Below are 27949 nucleotides of genomic sequence, written 5' to 3'. Positions count from 1 at the left end.
CTTGGAAATTTCCAGTCCGATTCGGACGATAGACCACTCAAAATATTCCTCTCGACTAGCTCTATCCAACGGTGTGATCAGTCCTAGGACAATTTTGATGATCTTCAGAGAAAAAAATCCAGTTTAGTCAGATATACCGGGTAATTATTAAAAGTTTGCCCGTTCCGCGCTCGGAAATTTCTGGTCCGATTCGGACGATAGAACACTCAAAATGTTCCTCTCGACTAGCTCTATCCAACGGTGGGATCAATCCTAGGACAATTTTGATGATTTTCTGAGAAAAAAATCCAGGTGAGTCAGATATACCGGGTAATTATTAAAAGTTTGCCCGTTAAGCGCTCGGAAATTTCTGGTCCGATTCGGACGATAGAACACTCAAAATGTTCCTCTCGACTAGCTCTATCCAACGGTGGGATCAATCCTAGGACAATTTTGATGATTTTCTGAGAAAAAAATCCAGGTGAGTCAGATATACCGGGTAATTATTAAAAGATTGCCCGTTCCGCGCTCGGAAATTTCTGGTCCGATTCGGACGATAGAACGCTCAAAATATTCCTCTCGACTAGCTCTATCCAACGGTGGGATCAATCCTAGGACAATTTTGATAACTTTCTGAGAAAAAAATTCAGATATGTCACATATACCGAGTAATTATTAAAAGTTTGCTCCCTCCGCGCTCGGAAATTTCTGGTCCGATTCGGACGATAGAACACTCAAAATGTTCCTCTCGACTAGCTCTATCCAACGGTGGGATCAATCCTAGGACAATTTTGATGATTTTCTGAGAAAAAAATCCAGGTGAGTCAGATATACCGGGTAATTATTAAAAGTTTGCTCGCTCCGCGCTTGGAAATTTCCAGTCCGATTCGGACGATAGACCACTCAAAATATTCCTCTCGACTAGCTCTATCCAACGGTGTGATCAGTCCTAGGACAATTTTGATGATCTTCAGAGAAAAAAATCCAGTTGAGTCAGATATACCGGGTAATTATTAAAAGTTTGCCCGTTCCGCGCTCGGAAATTTCTGGTCCGATTCGGACGATAGAACACTCAAAATGTTCCTCTCGACTAGCTCTATCCAACGGTGGGATCAATCCTAGGACAATTTTGATGACTTTCTGAGAAAAAAATTCAGATATGTCACATATACCGAGTAATTATTAAAAGTTTGCTCGCTCCGCGCTCGGAAATTTCTGGTCCGATTCGGACGATAGAACACTCAAAATGTTCCTCTCGACTAGCTCTATCCAACGGTGGGATCAATCCTAGGACAATTTTGATGACTTTCTGAGAAAAAAATTCAGATATGTCACATATACCGAGTAATTATTAAAAGTTTGCTCCCTCCGCGCTCGGAAATTTCTGGTCCGATTCGGACGATAGAACACTCAAAATGTTCCTCTCGACTAGCTCTATCGAACGGTGGGATCAGTCCTAGGACAATTTTGATGACTTTCTGAGAAAAAAATTCAGATATGTCACATATACCGGGTAATTATTAAAAGTTTGCTCGCTCCGCGCTTGGAAATTTCCAGTCCGATTCGGACGATAGACCACTCAAAATATTCCTCTCGACTAGCTCTATCTAACGGTGGTATCAGTCCTAGGACAATTTTGTTGCTCTTCAGAGAAAAAAATCCAGGTGAGTCAGATATTCCGGGTAATTATTAAAAGTTTGCTCGCTCCGCGCTTGGAAATTTCCAGTCCGATTCGGACGATAGACCACTCAAAATGTTCCTCTCGACTAGCTCTATCCAACGGTGGGATCAGTCCTAGGACAATTTTGATGATTTTCTGAGAAAAAAATCCAGGTGAGTCAGATATACCGGGTAATTATTAAAAGTTTGCCCGTTCCGCGCTCGGAAATTTCTGGTCCGATTCGGACGATAGACCACATAAAATGTTCCTCTCGACTAGCTCTATCCAACGGTGTGATCAGTCCTAGGACAATTTTGATGATCTTCAGAGAAAAAAAACCAGTTGAGTCAGATATACCGGGTAATTATTAAAAGTTTGCCCGTTCCGCGCTCGGAAATTTCTGGTCCGATTCGGACGATAGAACACTCAAAATGTTCCTCTCGACTAGCTCTATCCAACGGTGGGATCAATCCTAGGACAATTTTGATGACTTTCTGAGAAAAAAATTCAGATATGTCACATATACCGAGTAATTATTAAAAGTTTGCTCCCTCCGCGCTCGGAAATTTCTGGTCCGATTCGGACGATAGAACACTCAAAATGTTCCTCTCGACTAGCTCTATCCAACGGTGGGATCAATCCTAGGACAATTTTGATGATTTTCTGAGAAAAAAATCCAGGTGAGTCAGATATACCGGGTAATTATTAAAAGTTTGCTCGCTCCGCGCTCGGAAATTTCTGGTCCGATTCGGACGATAGAACGCTCAAAATGTTCCTCTCGACTAGCTCTATCCAACGGTGGGATCAATCCTAGGACAATTTTGATAACTTTCTGAGAAAAAAATTCAGATATGTCACATATACCGAGTAATTATTAAAAGTTTGCTCCCTCCGCGCTCGGAAATTTCTGGTCCGATTCGGACGATAGAACACTCAAAATGTTCCTCTCGACTAGCTCTATCCAACGGTGGGATCAATCCTAGGACAATTTTGATGATTTTCTGAGAAAAAAATCCAGGTGAGTCAGATATACCGGGTAATTATTAAAAGTTTGCCCGTTCCGCGCTCGGAAATGTCCGGTCCGATTCGGACGATAGAACACTCAAAATATTCCTCACGACTAGCTCTATCCAACGGTGGGATCAGTCCTAGGACAATTTTGATGGTTTTCTGAGAAAAAAATCCAGGTGAGTCAGATATACCGGGTAATTATTAAAAGTTTGCTCGCTCCGCGCTTGGAAATTTCCAGTCCGATTCGGACGATAGACCACTCAAAATATTCCTCTCGACTAGCTCTATCCAACGGTGTGATCAGTCCTAGGACAATTTTGATGATCTTCAGAGAAAAAAATCCAGTTTAGTCAGATATACCGGGTAATTATTAAAAGTTTGCCCGTTCCGCGCTCGGAAATTTCTGGTCCGATTCGGACGATAGAACACTCAAAATGTTCCTCACGACTAGCTCTATCCAACGGTGGGATCAGTCCTAGGACAATTTTGATGGTTTTCTGAGAAAAAAATCCAGGTGAGTCAGATATACCGGGTAATTATTAAAAGTTTGCTCGCTCCGCGCTTGGAAATTTCCAGTCCGATTCGGACGATAGACCACTCAAAATATTCCTCTCGACTAGCTCTATCCAACGGTGTGATCAGTCCTAGGACAATTTTGATGATCTTCAGAGAAAAAAATCCAGTTTAGTCAGATATACCGGGTAATTATTAAAAGTTTGCCCGTTCCGCGCTCGGAAATGTCCGGTCCGATTCGGACGATAGAACACTCAAAATATTCCTCACGACTAGCTCTATCCAACGGTGGGATCAGTCCTAGGACAATTTTGATGGTTTTCTGAGAAAAAAATCCAGGTGAGTCAGATATACCGGGTAATTATTAAAAGTTTGCTCGCTCCGCGCTTGGAAATTTCCAGTCCGATTCGGACGATAGACCACTCAAAATATTCCTCTCGACTAGCTCTATCCAACGGTGTGATCAGTCCTAGGACAATTTTGATGACTTTCTGAGAAAAAAATTCAGATATGTCACATATACCGAGTAATTATTAAAAGTTTGCTCGCTCCGCGCTCGGAAATTTCTGGTCCGATTCGGACAATAGAACACTCAAAATGTTCCTCTCGACTAGCTCTATCCAACGGTGGGATCAATCCTAGGACAATTTTGATGACTTTCTGAGAAAAAAATTCAGATATGTCACATATACCGAGTAATTATTAAAAGTTTGCTCGCTCCGCGCTCGGAAATTTCTGGTCCGATTCGGACGATAGACCACTCAAAATTTTCCTCTCGACTAGCTCTATCCAACGGTGGGATCAGTCCTAGGACAATTTTGATGATTTTCTGAGAAAAAAATCCAGGTGAGTCAGATATACTGGGTAATTATTAAAAGTTTGCTCGCTCCGCGCTTGGAAATTTCTTGTCCGATTCGGACGATAGACCACTCAAAATATTCCTCTCGACTAGCTCTATCGAACGGTGTGATCAGTCCTAGGACAATTTTGATGATTTTCTGAGAAAAAAATTCAGATATGTCACATATACCGAGTAATTATTAAAAGTTTGCTCGCTCCGCGCTCGGAAATTTCTGGTCCGATTCGGACGATAGACCACTCAAAATATTCCTCACGACTAGCTCTATCCATCGGTGGGATCAGTCCTAGGACAATTTTGATGATTTTCTGAGAAAAAAATCCAGGTGGGTCAGATATACTGGGTAATTATTAAAAGTTTGCTCGCTCCGCGCTTGGAAATTTCTGGTCCGATTCGGACGATAGACCACTCAAAATATTCCTCTCGACTAGCTCTATCGAACGGTGGGATCAGTCCTAGGACAATTTTGATGATTTTCTGAGAAAAAAATCCAGGTGAGTCAGATATACCGGGTAATTATTAAAAGTTTGCCCGTTCCGCGCTCGGAAATTTCTGGTCCGATTCGGACGATAGAACACTCAAAATGTTCCTCTCGACTAGCTCTATCCAACGGTGGGATCAATCCTAGGACAATTTTGATGACTTTCTGAGAAAAAAATTCAGATATGTCACATATACCGAGTAATTATTAAAAGTTTGCTCGCTCCGCGCTCGGAAATTTCTGGTCCGATTCGGACGATAGAACGCTCAAAATGTTCCTCTCGACTAGCTCTATCCAACGGTGGGATCAATCCTAGGACAATTTTGATAACTTTCTGAGAAAAAAATTCAGATATGTCACATATACCGAGTAATTATTAAAAGTTTGCTCCCTCCGCGCTCGGAAATTTCTGGTCCGATTCGGACGATAGAACACTCAAAATGTTCCTCTCGACTAGCTCTATCCAACGGTGGGATCAATCCTAGGACAATTTTGATGATTTTCTGAGAAAAAAATCCAGGTGAGTCAGATATACCGGGTAATTATTAAAAGTTTGCCCGTTCCGCGCTCGGAAATGTCCGGTCCGATTCGGACGATAGAACACTCAAAATATTCCTCACGACTAGCTCTATCCAACGGTGGGATCAGTCCTAGGACAATTTTGATGGTTTTCTGAGAAAAAAATCCAGGTGAGTCAGATATACCGGGTAATTATTAAAAGTTTGCTCGCTCCGCGCTTGGAAATTTCCAGTCCGATTCGGACGATAGACCACTCAAAATATTCCTCTCGACTAGCTCTATCCAACGGTGTGATCAGTCCTAGGACAATTTTGATGATCTTCAGAGAAAAAAATCCAGTTTAGTCAGATATACCGGGTAATTATTAAAAGTTTGCCCGTTCCGCGCTCGGAAATTTCTGGTCCGATTCGGACGATAGAACACTCAAAATGTTCCTCTCGACTAGCTCTATCCAACGGTGGGATCAATCCTAGGACAATTTTGATGATTTTCTGAGAAAAAAATCCAGGTGAGTCAGATATACCGGGTAATTATTAAAAGTTTGCCCGTTCCGCGCTCGGAAATGTCCGGTCCGATTCGGACGATAGAACACTCAAAATATTCCTCACGACTAGCTCTATCCAACGGTGGGATCAGTCCTAGGACAATTTTGATGGTTTTCTGAGAAAAAAATCCAGGTGAGTCAGATATACCGGGTAATTATTAAAAGTTTGCTCGCTCCGCGCTTGGAAATTTCCAGTCCGATTCGGACGATAGACCACTCAAAATATTCCTCTCGACTAGCTCTATCCAACGGTGTGATCAGTCCTAGGACAATTTTGATGATCTTCAGAGAAAAAAATCCAGTTTAGTCAGATATACCGGGTAATTATTAAAAGTTTGCCCGTTCCGCGCTCGGAAATTTCTGGTCCGATTCGGACGATAGAACACTCAAAATGTTCCTCTCGACTAGCTCTATCCAACGGTGGGATCAATCCTAGGACAATTTTGATGATTTTCTGAGAAAAAAATCCAGGTGAGTCAGATATACCGGGTAATTATTAAAAGTTTGCCCGTTCCGCGCTCGGAAATGTCCGGTCCGATTCGGACGATAGAACACTCAAAATATTCCTCACGACTAGCTCTATCCAACGGTGGGATCAGTCCTAGGACAATTTTGATGGTTTTCTGAGAAAAAAATCCAGGTGAGTCAGATATACCGGGTAATTATTAAAAGTTTGCTCGCTCCGCGCTTGGAAATTTCCAGTCCGATTCGGACGATAGAACACTCAAAATGTTCCTCTCGACTAGCTCTATCCAACGGTGGGATCAATCCTAGGACAATTTTGATGATTTTCTGAGAAAAAAATCCAGGTGAGTCAGATATACCGGGTAATTATTAAAAGATTGCCCGTTCCGCGCTCGGAAATTTCTGGTCCGATTCGGACGATAGAACGCTCAAAATATTCCTCTCGACTAGCTCTATCCAACGGTGGGATCAATCCTAGGACAATTTTGATAACTTTCTGAGAAAAAAATTCAGATATGTCACATATACCGAGTAATTATTAAAAGTTTGCTCCCTCCGCGCTCGGAAATTTCTGGTCCGATTCGGACGATAGAACACTCAAAATGTTCCTCTCGACTAGCTCTATCCAACGGTGGGATCAATCCTAGGACAATTTTGATGATTTTCTGAGAAAAAAATCCAGGTGAGTCAGATATACCGGGTAATTATTAAAAGTTTGCCCGTTCCGCGCTCGGAAATTTCTGGTCCGATTCGGACGATAGAACACTCAAAATGTTCCTCTCGACTAGCTCTATCCAACGGTGGGATCAATCCTAGGACAATTTTGATGATTTTCTGAGAAAAAAATCCAGGTGAGTCAGATATACCGGGTAATTATTAAAAGTTTGCCCGTTCCGCGCTCGGAAATTTCTGGTCCGATTCGGACGATAGAACGCTCAAAATGTTCCTCTCGACTAGCTCTATCCAACGGTGGGATCAATCCTAGGACAATTTTGATGATTTTCTGAGAAAAAAATCCAGGTGAGTCAGATATACCGGGTAATTATTAAAAGATTGCCCGTTCCGCGCTCGGAAATTTCTGGTCCGATTCGGACGATAGAACGCTCAAAATATTCCTCTCGACTAGCTCTATCCAACGGTGGGATCAATCCTAGGACAATTTTGATAACTTTCTGAGAAAAAAATTCAGATATGTCACATATACCGAGTAATTATTAAAAGTTTGCTCCCTCCGCGCTCGGAAATTTCTGGTCCGATTCGGACGATAGAACACTCAAAATGTTCCTCTCGACTAGCTCTATCCAACGGTGGGATCAATCCTAGGACAATTTTGATGATTTTCTGAGAAAAAAATCCAGGTGAGTCAGATATACCGGGTAATTATTAAAAGTTTGCTCGCTCCGCGCTTGGAAATTTCCAGTCGGATTCGGACGATAGACCACTCAAAATATTCCTCTCGACTAGCTCTATCCAACGGTGTGATCAGTCCTAGGACAATTTTGATGATCTTCAGAGAAAAAAATCCAGTTGAGTCAGATATACCGGGTAATTATTAAAAGTTTGCCCGTTCCGCGCTCGGAAATTTCTGGTCCGATTCGGACGATAGAACACTCAAAATGTTCCTCTCGACTAGCTCTATCCAACGGTGGGATCAATCCTAGGACAATTTTGATGATTTTCTGAGAAAAAAATCCAGGTGAGTCAGATATACCGGGTAATTATTAAAAGTTTGCTCGCTCCGCGCTCGGAAATTTCTGGTCCGATTCGGACGATAGAACACTCAAAATGTTCCTCTCGACTAGCTCTATCCAACGGTGGGATCACTCCTAGGACAATTTTGATGATTTTCTGAGAAAAAAATCCAGGTGAGTCAGATATACCGGGTAATTATTAAAAGTTTGCTCGTTCCGCGCTCGGAAATTTCTGGTCCCATTCGGACGATGGACCACTCAAAATATTCCTCACGACTAGCTCTATCCAACGGTGGGATCAGTCCTAGGACAATTTTGATGATTTTCTGAGAAAAAAATCCAGGTGAGTCAGATATACCGGGCAATTATTAAAAGTTTGCTCGCTCCGCGCTTGGAAATTTCTGGTCCGATTCGGACGATAGACCACTCAAAATATTCCTCTCGACTAGCTCTATTGAACGGTGGGATCAGTCCTAGGACAATTTTGATGATTTTCTGAGAAAAAAATTCAGATATGTCACATATACCGAGTAATTATTAAAAGTTTGCTCGCTCCGCGCTCGGAAATTTCTGGTCCGATTCGGACGATAGAACACTCAAAATGTTCCTCTCGACTAGCTCTATCCAACGGTGGGATCAATCCTAGGACAATTTTGATGACTTTCTGAGAAAAAAATTCAGATATGTCACATATACCGAGTAATTATTAAAAGTTTGCTCGCTCCGCGCTCGGAAATTTCTGGTCCGATTCGGACGATAGAACACTCAAAATGTTCCTCTCGACTAGCTCTATCCAACGGTGGGATCAATCCTAGGACAATTTTGATGACTTTCTGAGAAAAAAATCCAGGTGAGTCAGATATACCGGGTAATTATTAAAAGTTTGCCCGTTCCGCGCTCGGAAATTTCTGGTCCGATTCGGACGATAGACCACATAAAATGTTCCTCTCGACTAGCTCTATCCAACGGTGGGATCAATCCTAGGACAATTTTGATGACTTTCTGAGAAAAAAATTCAGATATGTCACATATACCGAGTAATTATTAAAAGTTTGCTCGCTCCGCGCTCGGAAATTTCTGGTCCGATTCGGACGATAGAACACTCAAAATGTTCCTCTCGACTAGCTCTATCCAACGGTGGGATCAATCCTAGGACAATTTTGATGACTTTCTGAGAAAAAAATTCAGATATGTCACATATACCGAGTAATTATTAAAAGTTTGCTCGCTCCGCGCTCGGAAATTTCTGGTCCGATTCGGACGATAGACCACTCAAAATTTTCCTCTCGACTAGCTCTATCCAACGGTGGGATCAGTCCTAGGACAATTTTGATGATTTTCTGAGAAAAAAATCCAGGTGAGTCAGATATACTGGGTAATTATTAAAAGTTTGCTCGCTCCGCGCTTGGAAATTTCTTGTCCGATTCGGACGATAGACCACTCAAAATATTCCTCTCGACTAGCTCTATCGAACGGTGTGATCAGTCCTAGGACAATTTTGATGATTTTCTGAGAAAAAAATTCAGATATGTCACATATACCGAGTAATTATTAAAAGTTTGCTCGCTCCGCGCTCGGAAATTTCTGGTCCGATTCGGACGATAGACCACTCAAAATATTCCTCACGACTAGCTCTATCCATCGGTGGGATCAGTCCTAGGACAATTTTGATGATTTTCTGAGAAAAAAATCCAGGTGAGTCAGATATACTGGGTAATTATTAAAAGTTTGCTCGCTCCGCGCTTGGAAATTTCTGGTCCGATTCGGACGATAGACCACTCAAAATATTCCTCTCGACTAGCTCTATCGAACGGTGGGATCAGTCCTAGGACAATTTTGATGATTTTCTGAGAAAAAAATCCAGGTGAGTCAGATATACCGGGTAATTATTAAAAGTTTGCCCGTTCCGCGCTCGGAAATTTCTGGTCCGATTCGGACGATAGACCACATAAAATGTTCCTCTCGACTAGCTCTATCCAACGGTGTGATCAGTCCTAGGACAATTTTGATGATCTTCAGAGAAAAAAATCCAGTTGAGTCAGATATACCGGGTAATTATTAAAAGTTTGCCCGTTCCGCGCTCGGAAATTTCTGGTCCGATTCGGACGATAGAACACTCAAAATGTTCCTCTCGACTAGCTCTATCCAACGGTGGGATCAATCCTAGGACAATTTTGATGACTTTCTGAGAAAAAAATTCAGATATGTCACATATACCGAGTAATTATTAAAAGTTTGCTCGCTCCGCGCTCGGAAATTTCTGGTCCGATTCGGACGATAGAACACTCAAAATGTTCCTCTCGACTAGCTCTATCCAACGGTGGGATCAATCCTAGGACAATTTTGATGACTTTCTGAGAAAAAAATTCAGATATGTCACATATACCGAGTAATTATTAAAAGTTTGCTCCCTCCGCGCTCGGAAATTTCTGGTCCGATTCGGACGATAGAACACTCAAAATGTTCCTCTCGACTAGCTCTATCGAACGGTGGGATCAGTCCTAGGACAATTTTGATGACTTTCTGAGAAAAAAATTCAGATATGTCACATATACCGGGTAATTATTAAAAGTTTGCTCGCTCCGCGCTTGGAAATTTCCAGTCCGATTCGGACGATAGACCACTCAAAATGTTCCTCTCGACTAGCTCTATCCAACGGTGGGATCAGTCCTAGGACAATTTTGATGATTTTCTGAGAAAAAAATTCAGATATGTCACATATACCGAGTAATTATTAAAGGTTTGCTCGCTCCGCGCTCGGAAATTTCTGGTCCGATTCGGACGATAGAACACTCAAAATATTCCTCACGAGTAGCTCTATCGCACGGTGGGATCAGTCCTAGGACAATTTTATGATCTTCAGAGAAAAAAATCCAGGTGAGTCAGATATACCGGGTAATTATTAAAAGTTTGCTCGCTCCGCGCTCGGAAATGTCCAGTCCGATTCGGACGATAGAACACTCAAAATATTCCTCACGACTAGCTCTATCCAACGGTGGGATCAGTCCTAGGACAATTTTGATGGTTTTCTGAGAAAAAAATCCAGGTGAGTCAGATATACCGGGCAATTATTAAAAGTTTGCCCGTTCCGCGCTCGGAAATTTCTGGTCCCATTCGGACGATGGACCACTCAAAATATTCCTCACGACTAGCTCTATCCAACGGTGGGATCAGTCCTAGGACAATTTTGATGATTTTCTGAGAAAAAAATCCAGGTGAGTCAGATATACCGGGTAATTATTAAAAGTTTGCCCGTTCCGCGCTCGGAAATTTCTGGTCCCATTCGGACGATGGACCACTCAAAATGTTCCTCTCGACTAGCTCTATCCAACGGTGGGATCAATCCTAGGACAATTTTGATGTTTTTCTGAGAAAAAAATCCAGGTGAGTCAGATATCCGGGGGGAGTTGCTGGTCTCCTACCTGGCGCGTCCCCAGGTGGCGGATAGGGGAATGCCCCAATAATTTGGGGTACCGGGGGATACCCGGCGTGGACCAAAACCAGCAAAGAAGAAACATGGAAGAGGGAAGAAAAGACCTGCAGTTACAGCTACAGGGGCAGTCGGAAGCCCCAGTGCCTACTGGAGAGATGCTGCCGTTTCAGGGCACCTCCGGTCGAAGAGCTACTGAAACAAACAGACACCTCGTGGTGGAATGCCAGGCCAGGGATGATCTGCAAGCTACTGGGAAAGAGGAAAAAAGGAAGGGAGGAAGTTGGACACAAACGGGGATAAGTGTAGTAAGTATAACCAAGGGTGTGGTAAGAAGGTCTGGGACAACAGAAATTGATAGGATAAAAGACACGTTTGGAAGGCAAAGATCTATGAGCATACAAGAAAATAAGAAGAGGAAAATTATAGACTTAGACACAAGTACAGACACACATGAAAAAAATGAAAATGAGTTAACAGCATATAAGAAAAAGGAAAATATAGACGCATTTATCTTGACTGAGGCACTGGAAGCAACAAAAAAACTAGTAAATGAATTAGAAAGGTACATAGAGCAAAACACGAAGAGAGAAATAAAGGTAATAACATCTAAACTAAAGGCACAAATGATGGCAATAAATAGCAGAAATGTACAACAATGGATAGAAGAAAACAAGTATGACAAATGTGAAAAAATGGTGTTTGATGCAGACACAATGACGGAAAGTCCAAACGTAACAAGCGTGGTAACACAAACAATAATGGAAGAAGAACTTCATGAAATAGAAGAGACTAACAGGTACGAAGATTATATGGAGGTGGTGGATAGAAAATGGCCAGAGGAAATATACAAAAACACAGAGGTTAGGAATGGAGATCCAACGGAGACAGAACATGGAATGGTAAAAGTAGTGATGGTAAGAGAAAATGATAAAGATTGGACAACGGAAGTTTTAAAACAATATAAGGTAAAATATCCAGAACTAAAAAGAATAGAGGAAGAAGTGAGTGTTATCAAACAAATATACGAAATAAAGGGCAAAAGAGAACAGATAGTAAATAAAATAATTAAGATAAAATATAAAAATACAGGGGAAGACTTGTTCAGTAAATTAAGTCAAGTGAAGGAAAACAGTGAAGAGGGGGAATGTCTGATACTGCACGAAATACCTAGTATGGACCCGGAAGACCTAAGGAAAATGATGGAAATGATAATATATAAGACAAAAATAACAGCAAAAATATATATAAGGGGACAGACACCAAAAATAAACAGAAATAAAGAAAAAAGAAAAGAGAGACGGACATACGCATTAGTAGTAGAAAGCAAAGGAAAAAATTACCAGGAAACTATGGAGGAAGTGAGAGAAAAATTGAAAAGTAGTGAAAACAAGGCAATTATAGGAATAAGGAAAACCAAAGAAGGGAAAGTATTGATAACAATGGATAAAGATGAAGCGGAAATAAAAAAAGTGAAAGAAGCCATGGAAGAAATAGAAGAAGGGAAAATAAGGATAATAGGAAATAAAAACACTACGCACACAATATATATAAAGGGGCTGGACATATTTACTAATCAGGAGGATGTGAGAAAAGCAATAGAAAGGGAAGTCGGAGAGATCCAAGAGGAAGACATTAAGATGAGCGCATTGAGACCTATGTCAAACGGCACGCGGGCGATAACAGTTCATACAACAGAAATTATGGCACAAAAATTACAAGAAATGAGAAGTATCAGAGTAGGAATGGTAAGAGCAGGTATATATAGGAAAATTGAAATAAAAAAGTGCAACAGATGTTGGAAGTATGGGCATATAGAGCAGGAATGTGTAGGAAGGGATAACAGGGATTGTTGTTATAAATGTGGAGAAAGTGGACACCAGGCGAGGGATTGTGAAAATGAGGAATATTGCTTGTTGTGTAGTAGGGAAGGTCACAGAGCGGGTACTGGCAGGTGCTGGGTATTTCAAAAGGCACTGCAGGATGCAAGAATGGAAATAAAAAATAAACGAGAAAGCGGGGAGAACATAGGAAAAGAAGAGAAAGGAAAAAAAGAAGAAAAAGAAGGGGGAGAAATAAGAAATAAAAATGTATAACATATTGCAAATAAATGTCAATTGCAGTAAACCGGCACAAGATCTGGCAGAGGTTACTGCAATAGAAAATAAAGTGGATATATTACTATTATCAGAACCACACATTAGGACAATAAGCAATAGCAAGGAATGGTACGTGGGGAAACATAACAAAACGGCAATAAAAATCATGAATGAGGAGTTGGAAGTAGAGGAGAATGGGGAGGGAAATGGATATGTATGGGTTAAACTGCAGGGGGGATATGTGGTTAGCTGTTATTGGACGCCTAACTGTAGAATAGAGGAGTATGAAAAATTTTTGACAGAATTACAGATGGAGATTGGAAGATGGAAGGGGGTTAAAATAGTGGGTGGAGATTTTAATGCGAAGAACAAAATATGGGGATCAAAACAAAATGACAAGAGAGGGAGACTGTTGATGGAATGGGCAGAGGCAATGGACCTTACTCCATTAAATAAGGGAGGGACACCAACTTGGCAAAGAGCAGGAATGGAATCAATAATTGATGTGACTTTTGGAAGTGATAGCGTTGTGACAGACATGGATTGGAGAGTCCTAGAGGAAGAATCCCTTAGTGATCACAGATATATACTAACAGCGAATAAAAGAATAATAAGGGAAAGAAGAGACAAAAAAGGAGTAGGAAATAAGGAGTATAGATACATAAATAAAGAAAGGTTCATTAAGGAAATAAGGAGAATAAACAAAGAAGACATACGAACGCCAGAGGAACTAACAAAAATGATACAAAGCATAGGTGAAAAGTGCGTAACAAAACAAGGGAAGAGGAATAAAAGGAAAGGGAAATACTGGTGGAATGAGGAAATTGGTAACCAGAGAAGAACATGCCTGGGAGTCAGAAGAAAACTAGTAAGAGCAAAAGGATCGAGTGAAGGAGGGCAGGATACCCTAAAGGACTTAAAAGAGAAATACAAAGCAGAAAAGAATAAATTAAAGAATATGATACAAAGGGAGAAAAGAGAGAGATGGAACCAAACTTGTGAAGAATTAAGGAAAGATGTATGGGGAAGAGGATATCAAATAGTGACAGAAAAACTACCTAAAAAGAAAATAAAGATAAATCCGGAGCTCACGGAGAAAATTATAGACTGTCTATTTCCAAATGAATCAGAAGGCGGTTTCGAGAAAAGAAAAGAAAATATAAACGAAAAGCTTCAACAATTCAGTAAGGAAGAAATTAAAAAAGCAGTGACAAGCATGAAAAATAAAACAGCACCGGGAGTGGACGGTATCACAACGGAAATGATAAAACTAATAGGAGAAAATAGAATGGACTTAATAGAAAAAGTAATGAATGAGGAAATGAGAAAGAGTAAGTTTTGTAAGGAATGGAAAACGGCAAGACTAGTATTGATACCGAAGCATGGAAAACCAATAGGACAACCAGGAAGTTACAGACCTTTATGTATGATAAATGTGTTGGGGAAAGTATATGAAAGACTGATTGCGGAAAGACTTAGGAGAGAAATGGATGAAAAGAATGTAATATCAAATAGTCAACATGGTTTTAGGAGGGGAAAATCAACAATAACGGCCCTAGGAAGGATAATGGAAACGGTGGAAGAAGAAAGATCAAAACCAGCAAAAAATAGAAAACTAGTGTTGTTAACCACGGTGGACATAAAAAATGCTTTCAACACGGCATCATGGAAAATAATAGTGAGAAGATTGGAAGAAGGCGGAATATCCGAGTACCTGGTGAACCTAATAAAAGCATACCTGACGAATAGAACTATAGAATATGGGGATGAAAACAACAGAAGGAAAAAGATACTTACCTGCGGAGTCCCACAAGGATCGGTGCTGGGACCGCATCTGTGGAATGTGATATACAATGGGGTGCTGGAAATGAATCTGCCATATGGAGTCCAGATGGTTGCATATGCCGATGATTTGGCACTGATAGTAACAGGAAAGAACGAGGAGGAAATAAAAACAAGCACGGAAAACACATTGGGACTGGTAAAGAGATGGATGATCGAGAATAAACTAGAAATAGAACCAACGAAAACGGAAGCAATATTACTGACAGGAAGAAAAAAAGTAAAAGATTTCAACATAAACATGGATGAACATAAAATAGAATTGAAGCAGAAAATGAAGTACCTGGGAGTGACATTTGATCGGAAACTGACGTTCGGGGAGCATATAAATGTGGTAATTGGCAAGGCTGAGAAAACGGTGATGGCGCTGAGAAGAATAATGCCTAGAACTGGAGGAATAAATGATGTACAAAGGAGAGTATTAGCTATGGTATCGGAGTCAATAGTGTTATACGCAGCCCAAATATGGAAGGATGCAACGAAGAGAGAGGGAGTGAGGAAGAAATTACTGTCAATGCAAAGGAAAATGGCGCTCGCAATAAGTAGAGGATACAGAACTGCAGGTACCCTGGCGATACAGGTAATTGGTGGACAAATACCCCTGGATTTGATGGTTGCGGAGAGAGGGAAAGCATGGGGTAAGAGCAAGGAAGAAAAACTAAAAGAAAGAGAAACAACAATGAATAGCTGGCAGCAAAGATGGACAGAAAGGGGGAATGAATGGACAAAAACATTAATACCAGAAATAAGAACATGGACAGATAGGGCGGTGGGGCAAAACAGTTATCACTTAACACAATTTCTGACGGGACATGGATGCTACCAGGCGTATATAAAGAGAATTGGTAGGGCGGAGGATGACAGGTGTAGGTACTGCAAGAGGGAAAAGGATGATGTGGAACACACATTCTTTGAGTGCACATGGTGGCAAAATGATAGGGGAAAGATAAACAAAGAGATAGGACAAGGGCTAACACTGGGGAATATAATAAAGAAAATGACGGAAAATGAAAAAAACTTCCAAAGTATAACTAAATATATTGAGAAGATACTAAGAAGGAAAGAACAGGATGAGAGAAGGGAAAAGAAGGATAATAGAGAGAGCAGGAAGTGAGCAAAGAGGGTGAGTGAGTGTATAGAGGCGAGGAGTGAGACAGGAGGAGCACAATTTCCGCCCCCCCCCTGAAGTAATACCAAGTGGTGGTTCCGGGAGGGATCCAGGGTGAAGTGAGGAGGGTTTTTTAGTGGGTAGGCGCCCCTTTTAGGGACGAATCCCACATAACCCGGTCGACAGACCATCAGACCGGGTACCTTTAGAAGGTTTTTCCCCCCTCAAAAAAAAAAAGGTGAGTCAGATATACCGGGTAATTATTAAAAGTTTGCCCGTTCCGCGCTCGGAAATGTCCAGTCCGATTCGGACGATAGACCACTCAAAATGTTCCTCTCGACTAGCTCTATCCAACGGTGGGATCAGTCCTAGGACAATTTTGATGATTTTCTGAGAAAAAAATTCAGATATGTCACATATACCGGGTAATTATTAAAAGTTTGCTCGCTCCGCGCTCGGAAATGTCCAGTCCGATTCGGACGATAGAACACTCAAAATATTCCTCACGACTAGCTCTATCCAACGGTGGGATCAGTCCTAGGACAATTTTGATGATTTTCTGAGAAAAAAATTCAGATATGTCACATATACCGGGTAATTATTAAAAGTTTGCTCGCTCCGCGCTCGGAAATGTCCAGTCCGATTCGGACGATAGAACACTCAAAATATTCCTCACGACTAGCTCTATCCAACGGTGGGATCAGTCCTAGGACAATTTTGATGGTTTTCTGAGAAAAAAATCTAGGCGAGTCAGATATACCGGGTAATTATTAAAAGTTTGCTCGCTCCGCGCTTGGAAATTTCCAGTCCGATTCGGACGATAGACCAATCAAAATATTCCTCTCGACTAGCTCTATCCAACGGTGGGATCAGTCCTAGGACAATTTTGATGATTTTCTGAGAAAAAAATTCAGATATGTCACACATACCGGGTAATTATTAAAAGTTTGCTCGCTCCGCGCTCGGAAATGTCCAGTCCGATTCGGACGATAGAACACTCAAAATATTCCTCACGACTAGCTCTATCCAACGGTGGGATCAGTCCTAGGACAATTTTGATGGTTTTCTGAGAAAAAAATCTAGGCGAGTCAGATATACCGGGTAATTATTAAAAGTTTGCTCGCTCCGCGCTTGGAAATTTCCAGTCCGATTCGGACGATAGACCAATCAAAATATTCCTCTCGACTAGCTCTATCCAACGGTGGGATCAGTCCTAGGACAATTTTGATGGTTTTCTGAGAAAAAAATCTAGGCGAGTCAGATATACCGGGTAATTATTAAAAGTTTGCTCGCTCCGCGCTTGGAAATTTCCAGTCCGATTCGGACGATAGACCAATCAAAATATTCCTCTCGACTAGCTCTATCCAACGGTGGGATCAGTCCTAGGACAATTTTGATGATTTTCTGAGAAAAAAATTCAGATATGTCACACATACCGGGTAATTATTAAAAGTTTGCTCGCTCCGCGCTTGGAAATTTCTGGTCCGATTCGGACGATAGACCACTCAAAATGTTCCTCTCGACTAGCTCTATCCAACGGTGGGATCAGTCCTAGGACAATTTTGATGTTTTTCTGAGAAAAAAATCCAGGTGAGTCAGATATCCGGGGGGAGTTGCTGGTCTCCTACCTGGCGCGTCCCCAGGTGGCGGATAGGGGAATGCCCCAATAATTTGGGGTACCGGGGGATACCCGGCGTGGACCAAAACCAGCAAAGAAGAAACATGGAAGAGGGAAGAAAAGACCTGCAGTTACAGCTACAGGGGCAGTCGGAAGCCCCAGTGCCTACTGGAGAGATGCTGCCGTTTCAGGGCACCTCCGGTCGAAGAGCTACTGAAACAAACAGACACCTCGTGGTGGAATGCCAGGCCAGGGATGATCTGCAAGCTACTGGGAAAGAGGAAAAAAGGAAGGGAGGAAGTTGGACACAAACGGGGATAAGTGTAGTAAGTATAACCAAGGGTGTGGTAAGAAGGTCTGGGACAACAGAAATTGATAGGATAAAAGGCACGTTTGGAAGGCAAAGATCTATGAGCATACAAGAAAATAAGAAGAGGAAAATTATAGACTTAGACACAAGTACAGACACACATGAAAAAAATGAAAATGAGTTAACAGCATATAAGAAAAAGGAAAATATAGACGCATTTATCTTGACTGAGGCACTGGAAGCAACAAAAAAACTAGTAAATGAATTAGAAAGGTACATAGAGCAAAACACGAAGAGAGAAATAAAGGTAATAACATCTAAACTAAAGGCACAAATGATGGCAATAAATAGCAGAAATGTACAACAATGGATAGAAGAAAACAAGTATGACAAATGTGAAAAAATGGTGTTTGATGCAGACACAATGACGGAAAGTCCAAACGTAACAAGCGTGGTAACACAAACAATAATGGAAGAAGAACTTCATGAAATAGAAGAGACTAACAGGTACGAAGATTATATGGAGGTGGTGGATAGAAAATGGCCAGAGGAAATATACAAAAACACAGAGGTTAGGAATGGAGATCCAACGGAGACAGAACATGGAATGGTAAAAGTAGTGATGGTAAGAGAAAATGATAAAGATTGGACAACGGAAGTTTTAAAACAATATAAGGTAAAATATCCAGAACTAAAAAGAATAGAGGAAGAAGTGAGTGTTATCAAACAAATATACGAAATAAAGGGCAAAAGAGAACAGATAGTAAATAAAATAATTAAGATAAAATATAAAAATACAGGGGAAGACTTGTTCAGTAAATTAAGTCAAGTGAAGGAAAACAGTGAAGAGGGGGAATGTCTGATACTGCACGAAATACCTAGTATGGACCCGGAAGACCTAAGGAAAATGATGGAAATGATAATATATAAGACAAAAATAACAGCAAAAATATATATAAGGGGACAGACACCAAAAATAAACAGAAATAAAGAAAAAAGAAAAGAGAGACGGACATACGCATTAGTAGTAGAAAGCAAAGGAAAAAATTACCAGGAAACTATGGAGGAAGTGAGAGAAAAATTGAAAAGTAGTGAAAACAAGGCAATTATAGGAATAAGGAAAACCAAAGAAGGGAAAGTATTGATAACAATGGATAAAGATGAAGCGGAAATAAAAAAAGTGAAAGAAGCCATGGAAGAAATAGAAGAAGGGAAAATAAGGATAATAGGAAATAAAAACACTACGCACACAATATATATAAAGGGGCTGGACATATTTACTAATCAGGAGGATGTGAGAAAAGCAATAGAAAGGGAAGTCGGAGAGATCCAAGAGGAAGACATTAAGATGAGCGCATTGAGACCTATGACAAACGGCACGCGGGCGATAACAGTTCATACAACAGAAATTATGGCACAAAAATTACAAGAAATGAGAAGTATCAGAGTAGGAATGGTAAGAGCAGGTATATATAGGAAAATTGAAATAAAAAAGTGCAACAGATGTTGGAAGTATGGGCATATAGAGCAGGAATGTGTAGGAAGGGATAACAGGGATTGTTGTTATAAATGTGGAGAAAGTGGACACCAGGCGAGGGATTGTGAAAATGAGGAATATTGCTTGTTGTGTAGTAGGGAAGGTCACAGAGCGGGTACTGGCAGGTGCTGGGTATTTCAAAAGGCACTGCAGGATGCAAGAATGGAAATAAAAAATAAACGAGAAAGCGGGGAGAACATAGGAAAAGAAGAGAAAGGAAAAAAAGAAGAAAAAGAAGGGGGAGAAATAAGAAATAAAAATGTATAACATATTGCAAATAAATGTCAATTGCAGTAAACCGGCACAAGATCTGGCAGAGGTTACTGCAATAGAAAATAAAGTGGATATATTACTATTATCAGAACCACACATTACGACAATAAGCAATAGCAAGGAATGGTACGTGGGGAAACATAACAAAACGGCAATAAAAATCATGAATGAGGAGTTGGAAGTAGAGGAGAATGGGGAGGGAAATGGATATGTATGGGTTAAACTGCAGGGGGGATATGTGGTTAGCTGTTATTGGACGCCTAACTGTAGAATAGAGGAGTATGAAAAATTTTTGACAGAATTACAGATGGAGATTGGAAGATGGAAGGGGGTTAAAATAGTGGGTGGAGATTTTAATGCGAAGAACAAAATATGGGGATCAAAACAAAATGACAAGAGAGGGAGACTGTTGATGGAATGGGCAGAGGCAATGGACCTTACTCCATTAAATAAGGGAGGGACACCAACTTGGCAAAGAGCAGGAATGGAATCAATAATTGATGTGACTTTTGGAAGTGATAGCGTTGTGACAGACATCGTAACTGGCTTATTTCGGCCAAATCTGTCTATTTTGGATTCAAATTGCACCAAATTGATGAAAACGTGCCAAAATGACTAAAACAGGCAGAAACGAGCGAAATCGGGCAGAAACGATCGTTTCATCAAGGAATATGCTCAAATCGGTCGTTTTGGCTTATTTCGGCCAAATCTGTCTATTTTGGATTCAAATTGCACCAAATTGATGAAAACGTGCCAAAATGACTAAAACAGGCAGAAACGAGCGAAATCGGTCAGAAACGATCATTTCATCAAGGAATATGCTCACATCAGTCGTTTTGGCTTATTTCGGCCAAATCTGTCTATTTTGGATTCAAATTGCACCAAATTGATGAAAACGTGCCAAAATGACTAAAACAGGCAGAAACGAGCGAAATTGGTCAGAAACGATCATTTCATCAAGGAATATGCTCAAATCGGTCGTTTTGGCTTATTTCGGCCAAATCTGTCTATTTTGGATTCAAATTGCACCAAATTTATGAAAACGTGCCAAAATGACTAAAACAGGCAGAAACGAGCGAAATCGGTCAGAAACGATCTTTTCATACAGGAATTTGTTCAAATCGACCGTTTTGGCTTATTTCGGCCAAATCTGTCTATTTTGGATTCAAATTGCACTAAATTTATGAAAACGTGCCAAAATGACTAAAACAGGCAGAAACGAGCGAAATTGGTCAGAAACGATCATTTCATCAAGGAATATGCTCAAATCGGTCGTTTTGGCTTATTTCGGCCAAATCTGTCTATTTTGGATTCAAATTGCACCAAATTGATGAAAACGTGCCAAAATGACTAAAACAGGCAGAAACGAGCGAAATCGGGCAGAAACGATCGTTTCATCAATGAATTTGCTCAAATCGGCCAAATCTGTCTATTTTGGATGGAAACAGAACCAAATGGATGAAAACGTGCCAAAATGATTAAAACAGGTAGAAACGAGCGAAATCGGTCAGAAACGATCATTTCATCAAGGAATATGCTCAAATCGGTCGTTTTGGCTTATTTCGGCCAAATCTGTCTATTTTGGATTCAAATTGCACCAAATTAATGAAAACGTGCCAAAATGACTAAAACAGGCAGAAACGAGCAAAATCGGGCAGAAACGATCGTTTCATCAAGGAATATGCTCAAATCGGTCGTTTTGGCTTATTTCGGCCAAATCTGTCTATTTTGGATTCAAATTGCACCAAATTTATGAAAACGTGCCAAAATGACTAAATCAGGCAGAAACGATCGTTTCATCAAGGAATTTGCTCAAATCGGCCAAATCTGTCTATTTTGGATTTAAATTGCACCAAATTTATGAAAACGTGCCAAAATGACTAAAACAGGCAGAAACGAGCGAAATCGGTCAGAAACGATCATTTCATCAAAGAATATGCTCAAATCGGTCGTTTTGGCTTATTTCGGCCAAATCTGTCTATTTTGGATTCAAATTGCACCAAATTTATGAAAACGTGCCAAAATGACTAAATCAGGCAGAAACGAGCGAAATTGGGCAGAAACGATCGTTTCATCAAGGAATATGCTCAAATCGGTCGTTTTGACTTATTTCGGCCAAATCTGTCTATTTTGGATTCAAATTGCACCAAATTTATGAAAACGTGCCAAAATGACTAAAACAGGCAGAAACGAGCGAAATCGGTCAGAAACGATCATTTCATCAAAGAATATGCTCAAATCGGTCGTTTTGGCTTATTTCGGCCAAATCTGTCTATTTTGGATTCAAATTGCACCAAATTGATGAAAACGTGCCAAAATGACTAAAACAGGCAGAAACGAGCGAAATCGGGCAGAAACGATCGTTTCATCAATGAATTTGCTCAAATCGGCCAAATCTGTCTATTTTGGATTCAAATTGCACCAAATTGATGAAAACGTGCCAAAATGACTAAAACAGGCAGAAACGAGCGAAATCGGTCAGAAACGATCTTTTCATTCAGGAATTTGTTCAAATCGACCGTTTTGGCTTATTTCGGCCAAATCTGTCTATTTTGGATTCAAATTGCACCAAATTGATGAAAACGTGCCAAAATGACTAAATCAGGCAGAAACGAGCGAAATCGTTCAGAAACGATCATTTCATCAAGGAATATGCTCAAATCGGTCGTTTTGACTTATTTCGGCCAAATCTGTCTATTTTGGATTCAAATTGCACCAAATTAATGAAAACGTGCCAAAATGACTAAAACAGGCAGAAACGAGCGAAATCGGGCAGAAACGATCGTTTCATCAAGGAATATGCTCAAATCGGCCAAATCTGTCTATTTTGGATGGAAACAGAACCAAATGGATGAAAACGTGCCAAAATGATTAAAACAGGTAGAAACGAGCGAAATCGGTCAGAAACGATCATTTCATCAAGGCATATGCTCAAATCGGTCGTTTTGGCTTATTTCGGCCAAATCTGTCTATTTTGGATTCAAATTGCACCAAATTAATGAAAACGTGCCAAAATGACTAAAACAGGCAGAAACGAGCAAAATCGGGCAGATACGATCGTTTCATCAAGGAATATGCTCTAATCGGTCGTTTTGGCTTATTTCGGCCAAATCTGTCTATTTTGGATTCAAATTGCACCAAATTTATGAAAACGTGCCAAAATGACTAAATCAGGCAGAAACGAGCGAAATCGGGCAGAAACGATCGTTTCATCAATTAATTTGCTCAAATCGGCCAAATCTGTCTATTTTGGCTTGAAATTGCACCAAATTGATGAAAACGTGCCAAAATGACTAAAACAGGCAGAAACGAGCGAAATCGTTCAGAAACGATCATTTCATCAGGGAATATGCTCAAATCGGTCGTTTTGGCTTATTTCGGCCAAATCTGTCTATTTTGGATTCAAATTGCACCAAATTAATGAAAACGTGCCAAAATGACTAAAACAGGCAGAAACGAGCGAAATCGGGCAGAAACGATCGTTTCATCAAGGAATATGCTCAAATCGGTCGTTTTGGCTTATTTCGGCCAAATCTGTCTATTTTGGATTCAAATTGCACCAAATTGATGAAAACGTGCCAAAATGACTAAAACAGGCAGAAACGAGCGAAATCGGTCAGAAACGATCATTTCATCAAGGAATATGCTCACATCAGTCGTTTTGGCTTATTTCGGCCAAATCTGTCTATTTTGGATTCAAATTGCACCAAATTGATGAAAACGTGCCAAAATGACTAAAACAGGCAGAAACGAGCGAAATCGGGCAGAAACGATCGTTTCATCAATGAATTTGCTCAAATCGGCCAAATCTGTCTATTTTGGCTTGAAATTGCACCAAATTGATGAAAACGTGCCAAAATGACTAAAACAGGCAGAAACGAGCGAAATCGTTCAGAAACGATCATTTCATCAAGGAATATGCTCTAATCGGTCGTTTTGGCTTATTTCGGCCAAATCTGTCTATTTTGGATTCAAATTGCACCAAATTAATGAAAACGTGCCAAAATGACTAAAACAGGCAGAAACGAGCGAAATCGGGCAGAAACGATCGTTTCATCAAGGAATATGCTCAAATCGGTCGTTTTGGCTTATTTCGGCCAAATCTGTCTATTTTGGATTCAAATTGCACCAAATTGATGAAAACGTGCCAAAATGACTAAAACAGGCAGAAACGAGCGAAATCGGTCAGAAACGATCATTTCATCAAGGAATATGCTCACATCAGTCGTTTTGGCTTATTTCGGCCAAATCTGTCTATTTTGGATTCAAATTGCACCAAATTTATGAAAACGTGCCAAAATGACTAAAACAGGCAGAAACGAGCGAAATCGGTCAGAAACGATCATTTCATCAAAGAATATGCTCAAATCGGTCGTTTTGGCTTACTTCGGCCAAATCTGTCTATTTTGGATTCAAATTGCACCAAATTAATGAAAACGTGCCAAAATGACTAAAACAGGCAGAAACGAGCGAAATCGGGCAGAAACGATCGTTTCATCAATGAATTTGCTCAAATCGGCCAAATCTGTCTATTTTGGCTTGAAATTGCACCAAATTGATGAAAACGTGCCAAAATGACTAAAACAGGCAGAAACGAGCGAAATCGTTCAGAAACGATCTTTTCATACAGGAATATGCTCAAATCGGTCGTTTTGGCTTACTTCGGCCAAATCTGTCTATTTTGGATTCAAATTGCACCAAATTGATGAAAACGTGCCAAAATGATTAAAACAGGTAGAAACGAGCGAAATCGGTCAGAAACGATCATTTCATCAAGGAATATGCTCAAATCGGTCGTTTTGGCTTATTTCGGCCAAATCTGTCTATTTTGGATTCAAATTGCACCAAATTAATGAAAACGTGCCAAAATGACTAAAACAGGCAGAAACGAGCAAAATCGGGCAGATACGATCGTTTCATCAAGGAATATGCTCAAATCGGTCGTTTTGGCTTATTTCGGCCAAATCTGTCTATTTTGGATTCAAATTGCACCAAATTTATGAAAACGTGCCAAAATGACTAAATCAGGCAGAAACGAGCGAAATCGGGCAGAAACGATCGTTTCATCAATTAATTTGCTCAAATCGGCCAAATCTGTCTATTTTGGATGGAAACAGAACCAAATGGATGAAAACGTGCCAAAATGATTAAAACAGGTAGAAACGAGCGAAATCGGTCAGAAACGATCATTTCATCAAGGCATATGCTCAAATCGGTCGTTTTGGCTTATTTCGGCCAAATCTGTCTATTTTGGATTCAAATTGCACCAAATTAATGAAAACGTGCCAAAATGACTAAAACAGGCAGAAACGAGCAAAATCGGGCAGATACGATCGTTTCATCAAGGAATATGCTCAAATCGGTCGTTTTGGCTTATTTCGGCCAAATCTGTCTATTTTGGATTCAAATTGCACCAAATTTATGAAAACGTGCCAAAATGACTAAATCAGGCAGAAACGAGCGAAATCGGGCAGAAACGATCGTTTCATCAATTAATTTGCTCAAATCGGCCAAATCTGTCTATTTTGGCTTGAAATTGCACCAAATTGATGAAAACGTGCCAAAATGACTAAAACAGGCAGAAACGAGCGAAATCGTTCAGAAACGATCATTTCATCAAGGAATATGCTCAAATCGGTCGTTTTGGCTTATTTCGGCCAAATCTGTCTATTTTGGATTCAAATTGCACCAAATTGATGAAAACGTGCCAAAATGACTAAAACAGGTAGAAACGAGCGAAATCGGTCAGAAACGATCATTTCATCAAGGAATATGCTCAAATCGGTCGTTTTGGCTTATTTCGGCCAAATCTGTCTATTTTGGATTCAAATTGCACCAAATTAATGAAAACGTGCCAAAATGACTAAAACAGGCAGAAACGAGCAAAATCGGGCAGAAACGATCGTTTCATCAAGGAATATGCTCAAATCGGTCGTTTTGGCTTATTTCGGCCAAATCTGTCTATTTTGGATTCAAATTGCACCAAATTGATGAAAACGTGCCAAAATGACTAAAACAGGCAGAAACGAGCGAAATCGGTCAGAAACGATCATTTCATCAAGGAATATGCTCACATCAGTCGTTTTGGCTTATTTCGGCCAAATCTGTCTATTTTGGATTCAAATTGCACCAAATTGATGAAAACGTGCCAAAATGACTAAAACAGGCAGAAACGAGCGAAATCGGTCAGAAACGATCATTTCATCAAAGAATATGCTCAAATCGGTCGTTTTGGCTTATTTCGGCCAAATCTGTCTATTTTGGATTCAAATTGCACCAAATTGATGAAAACGTGCCAAAATGACTAAAACAGGCAGAAACGAGCGAAATCGGTCAGAAACGATCATTTCATCAAGGAATATGCTCACATCAGTCGTTTTGGCTTATTTCGGCCAAATCTGTCTATTTTGGATTCAAATTGCACCAAATTGATGAAAACGTGCCAAAATGACTAAAACAGGCAGAAACGAGCGAAATTGGTCAGAAACGATCATTTCATCAAGGAATATGCTCAAATCGGTCGTTTTGGCTTATTTCGGCCAAATCTGTCTATTTTGGATTCAAATTGCACCAAATTGATGAAAACGTGCCAAAATGACTAAAACAGGCAGAAACGAGCGAAATCGGTCAGAAACGATCTTTTCATACAGGAATTTGTTCAAATCGACCGTTTTGGCTTATTTCGGCCAAATCTGTCTATTTTGGATTCAAATTGCACCAAATTGATGAAAACGTGCCAAAATGACTAAATCAGGCAGAAACGAGCGAAATCGTTCAGAAACGATCATTTCATCAAGGAATATGCTCAAATCGGTCGTTTTGACTTATTTCGGCCAAATCTGTCTATTTTGGATTCAAATTGCACCAAATTTATGAAAACGTGCCAAAATGACTAAAACAGGCAGAAACGAGCGAAATCGGTCAGAAACGATCATTTCATCAAAGAATATGCTCAAATCGGTCGTTTTGGCTTACTTCGGCCAAATCTGTCTATTTTGGATTCAAATTGCACCAAATTGATGAAAACGTGCCAAAATGACTAAAACAGGCAGAAACGAGCGAAATCGTTCAGAAACGTTCATTTCATCAAGGAATATGCTCAAATCGGTCGTTTTGGCTTATTTCGGCCAAATCTGTCTATTTTGGATTCAAATTGCACCAAATTATTGAAAACGTGCCAAAATGACTAAAACAGGCAGAAACGAGCGAAATCGTTCAGAAACGATCATTTCATCAAGGAATATGCTCAAATCGGTCGTTTTGGCTTATTTCGGCCAAATCTGTCTATTTTGGATTCAAATTGCACCAAATTGACGAAAACGTGCCAAAATGACTAAAACAGGCAGAAACGAGCGAAATCGGTCAGAAACGATCATTTCATCAAGGAATATGCTCAAATCGGTCGTTTTGGCTTATTTCGGCCAAATCTGTCTATTTTGGATTCAAATTGCACCAAATTGATGAAAACGTGCCAAAATGACTAAAACAGGCAGAAACGAGCGAAATCGGGCAGAAACGATCGTTTCATCAATGAATTTGCTCAAATCGGCCAAATCTGTCTATTTTGGATGGAAACAGAACCAAATGGATGAAAACGTGCCAAAATGATTAAAACAGGTAGAAACGAGCGAAATCAGTCAGAAACGATCATTTCATCAAGGAATATGCTCAAATCGGTCGTTTTGGCTTATTTCGGCCAAATCTGTCTATTTTGGATTCAAATTGCACCAAATTGATGAAAACGTGCCAAAATGACTAAAACAGGCAGAAACGAGCGAAATCGGTCAGAAACGATAATTTCATCAAGGAATATGCTCACATCAGTCGTTTTGGCTTATTTCGGCCAAATCTGTCTATTTTGGATTCAAATTGCACCAAATTGATGAAAACGTGCCAAAATGACTAAAACAGGCAGAAACGAGCGAAATTGGTCAGAAACGATCATTTCATCAAGGAATATGCTCAAATCGGTCGTTTTGGCTTATTTCGGCCAAATCTGTCTATTTTGCA

At 40.2% G+C, this 27949-nt stretch overlaps 1 protein-coding gene across 1 annotated transcript; it reads left to right on the top strand.

The window, feature by feature from the left end:
• The first annotated feature begins 11238 nt into the window (after window positions 1-11238).
• On the top strand, window positions 11239-13248 carry LOC136409061 (uncharacterized protein PF3D7_1120000-like). Its single transcript, XM_066390344.1, has one exon. The coding sequence runs from the start codon at window positions 11239-11241 to the stop codon at window positions 13246-13248; it is 2010 nt and encodes a 669-aa protein (XP_066246441.1).
• The last annotated feature ends 14701 nt before the right edge of the window (window positions 13249-27949 follow it).

This window comes from Euwallacea similis, chromosome 5 (assembly GCF_039881205.1).
Source record: "Euwallacea similis isolate ESF13 chromosome 5, ESF131.1, whole genome shotgun sequence".
In the NCBI taxonomy this organism is placed as follows: domain Eukaryota; kingdom Metazoa; phylum Arthropoda; class Insecta; order Coleoptera; family Curculionidae; genus Euwallacea; species Euwallacea similis.
This window is presented reverse-complemented; position numbering and strand designations above follow the sequence as displayed.